The following is a 1,307-nucleotide window of genomic DNA, read 5'->3' on the forward strand; positions in this document are numbered from 1 at the left end:
AAAGCAGGGCCGGGCACGGTGGCTCAGGCCTGTAATCCCAGCATTTTGTGAGTCCAAGACAGGCGGATTACCTGAGGTCAGGAGTTCCAGACCTGTTCGAGACCAGCCTGGCCAACATGGAGGCACCCCATCTCTACTAAAAATACAAAAATCAGTCAGGCCTGGTGGCAGGCACCTGTAGCCCCAGCCACTTGGGAGGCTGAGGCAGGAGAATCACTTGAACCTGGGAAGTGGAGGTTGCAACGAGCTAAGATCTCGCCACTGCACTCCAGCCCGGGAGACAGACAAGAGACTCTGTCTCAAAAACAAAAACAAAAACAAAAACAAAAGTGATGAAATGATAAGACATGTGGAGAAGTCACCTTGCTGCTTTCCTTTGTTTTCATCATTTTGAATACAGAAAAGCCTTATGTTAAATTTTAACAAAATTCAAAGGCTGAAATAAGGAAGAAAAACGGGGTCCCTTTTAACATGCTATCATGTACTCTTAGATGACAGAAAGTTTTATGTACCCTCCTTTTCCTTTCTAATCTTGAAATTTTTGGAGTATTCATCAACATAATTGGAACTAAGATTTTATTTGCTGATCAATTTTAGATAGTGTTTGCAAACTATATACCTGAAATGGTGGAACTGTTTGCTAACAAGAGGAAATACACCAGTTCCTATGAAGCACTCAAAGGAAAGAAGTAAGTAGTGTTTTAAGTATTTCTACAGTTTAAGAAATTCTATTAGCCACGTATCTCGTTCTAGACATCTGTTGTCTGGCTTAACTGTAGAACCCAACGTGAATATATCAGTAACATCCTGCATTCACTAAAAAAGATTGTGCTAAACTAAATACCATAAGAAAATGATATTTGCTACTTGACACAAATTGCTACATAGATGCCCATAAGAATACTAAATCAACTAAAATGACAGATAATGTTGTAATTCACTGTCAATAAATATTATTGATTATGGCACTATTTGTACATTCCTTTTCACTAACTTCTCCTATAGTCATTATCAATTGTCTGACTCATTTTCCTTGTATGGGTAACTTATGGCTAATTTTACATAATGGATAAGATTAAAGCCATGACTCCAATTTAAAATAATTAGTTTAATTCAGTTGTCTTAGCCAAAGCTCCCCTAAACCATCTGGGGCTCATTTATGGTGAGGATTTGCCCGCCTGAGAAGTTTCTACCCTGTCTTCTGTAGCGCCTCCTAGATGACTGATTTTTTTTCCATACCACAGCCATGTGTTCCCAGGAGGAAAATGGAGTGGAGTTGTTTTTATATTATTTCTTCTTGGATTCAT

At 38.6% G+C, this 1,307-nt stretch overlaps 1 protein-coding gene across 1 annotated transcript in view; it reads left to right on the forward strand.

Annotated features, from left to right (window-relative positions):
• KCNU1 (potassium channel, subfamily U, member 1) overlaps positions 1 to 1,307 on the forward strand; it is a 186,527-nt gene that overhangs the window by 39,814 nt on the left and 145,406 nt on the right. The window contains exon 9 of the mRNA XM_011993021.1: positions 598 to 689. Coding sequence (XP_011848411.1) covers positions 598 to 689 — 92 coding nt within the window. The remainder of the gene's footprint in view (positions 1 to 597; positions 690 to 1,307) is intronic.

This window comes from Mandrillus leucophaeus, unplaced genomic scaffold, assembly GCF_000951045.1.
Source record: "Mandrillus leucophaeus isolate KB7577 unplaced genomic scaffold, Mleu.le_1.0 Scaffold111, whole genome shotgun sequence".
NCBI classification, from domain to species: Eukaryota; Metazoa; Chordata; class Mammalia; order Primates; family Cercopithecidae; genus Mandrillus; species Mandrillus leucophaeus.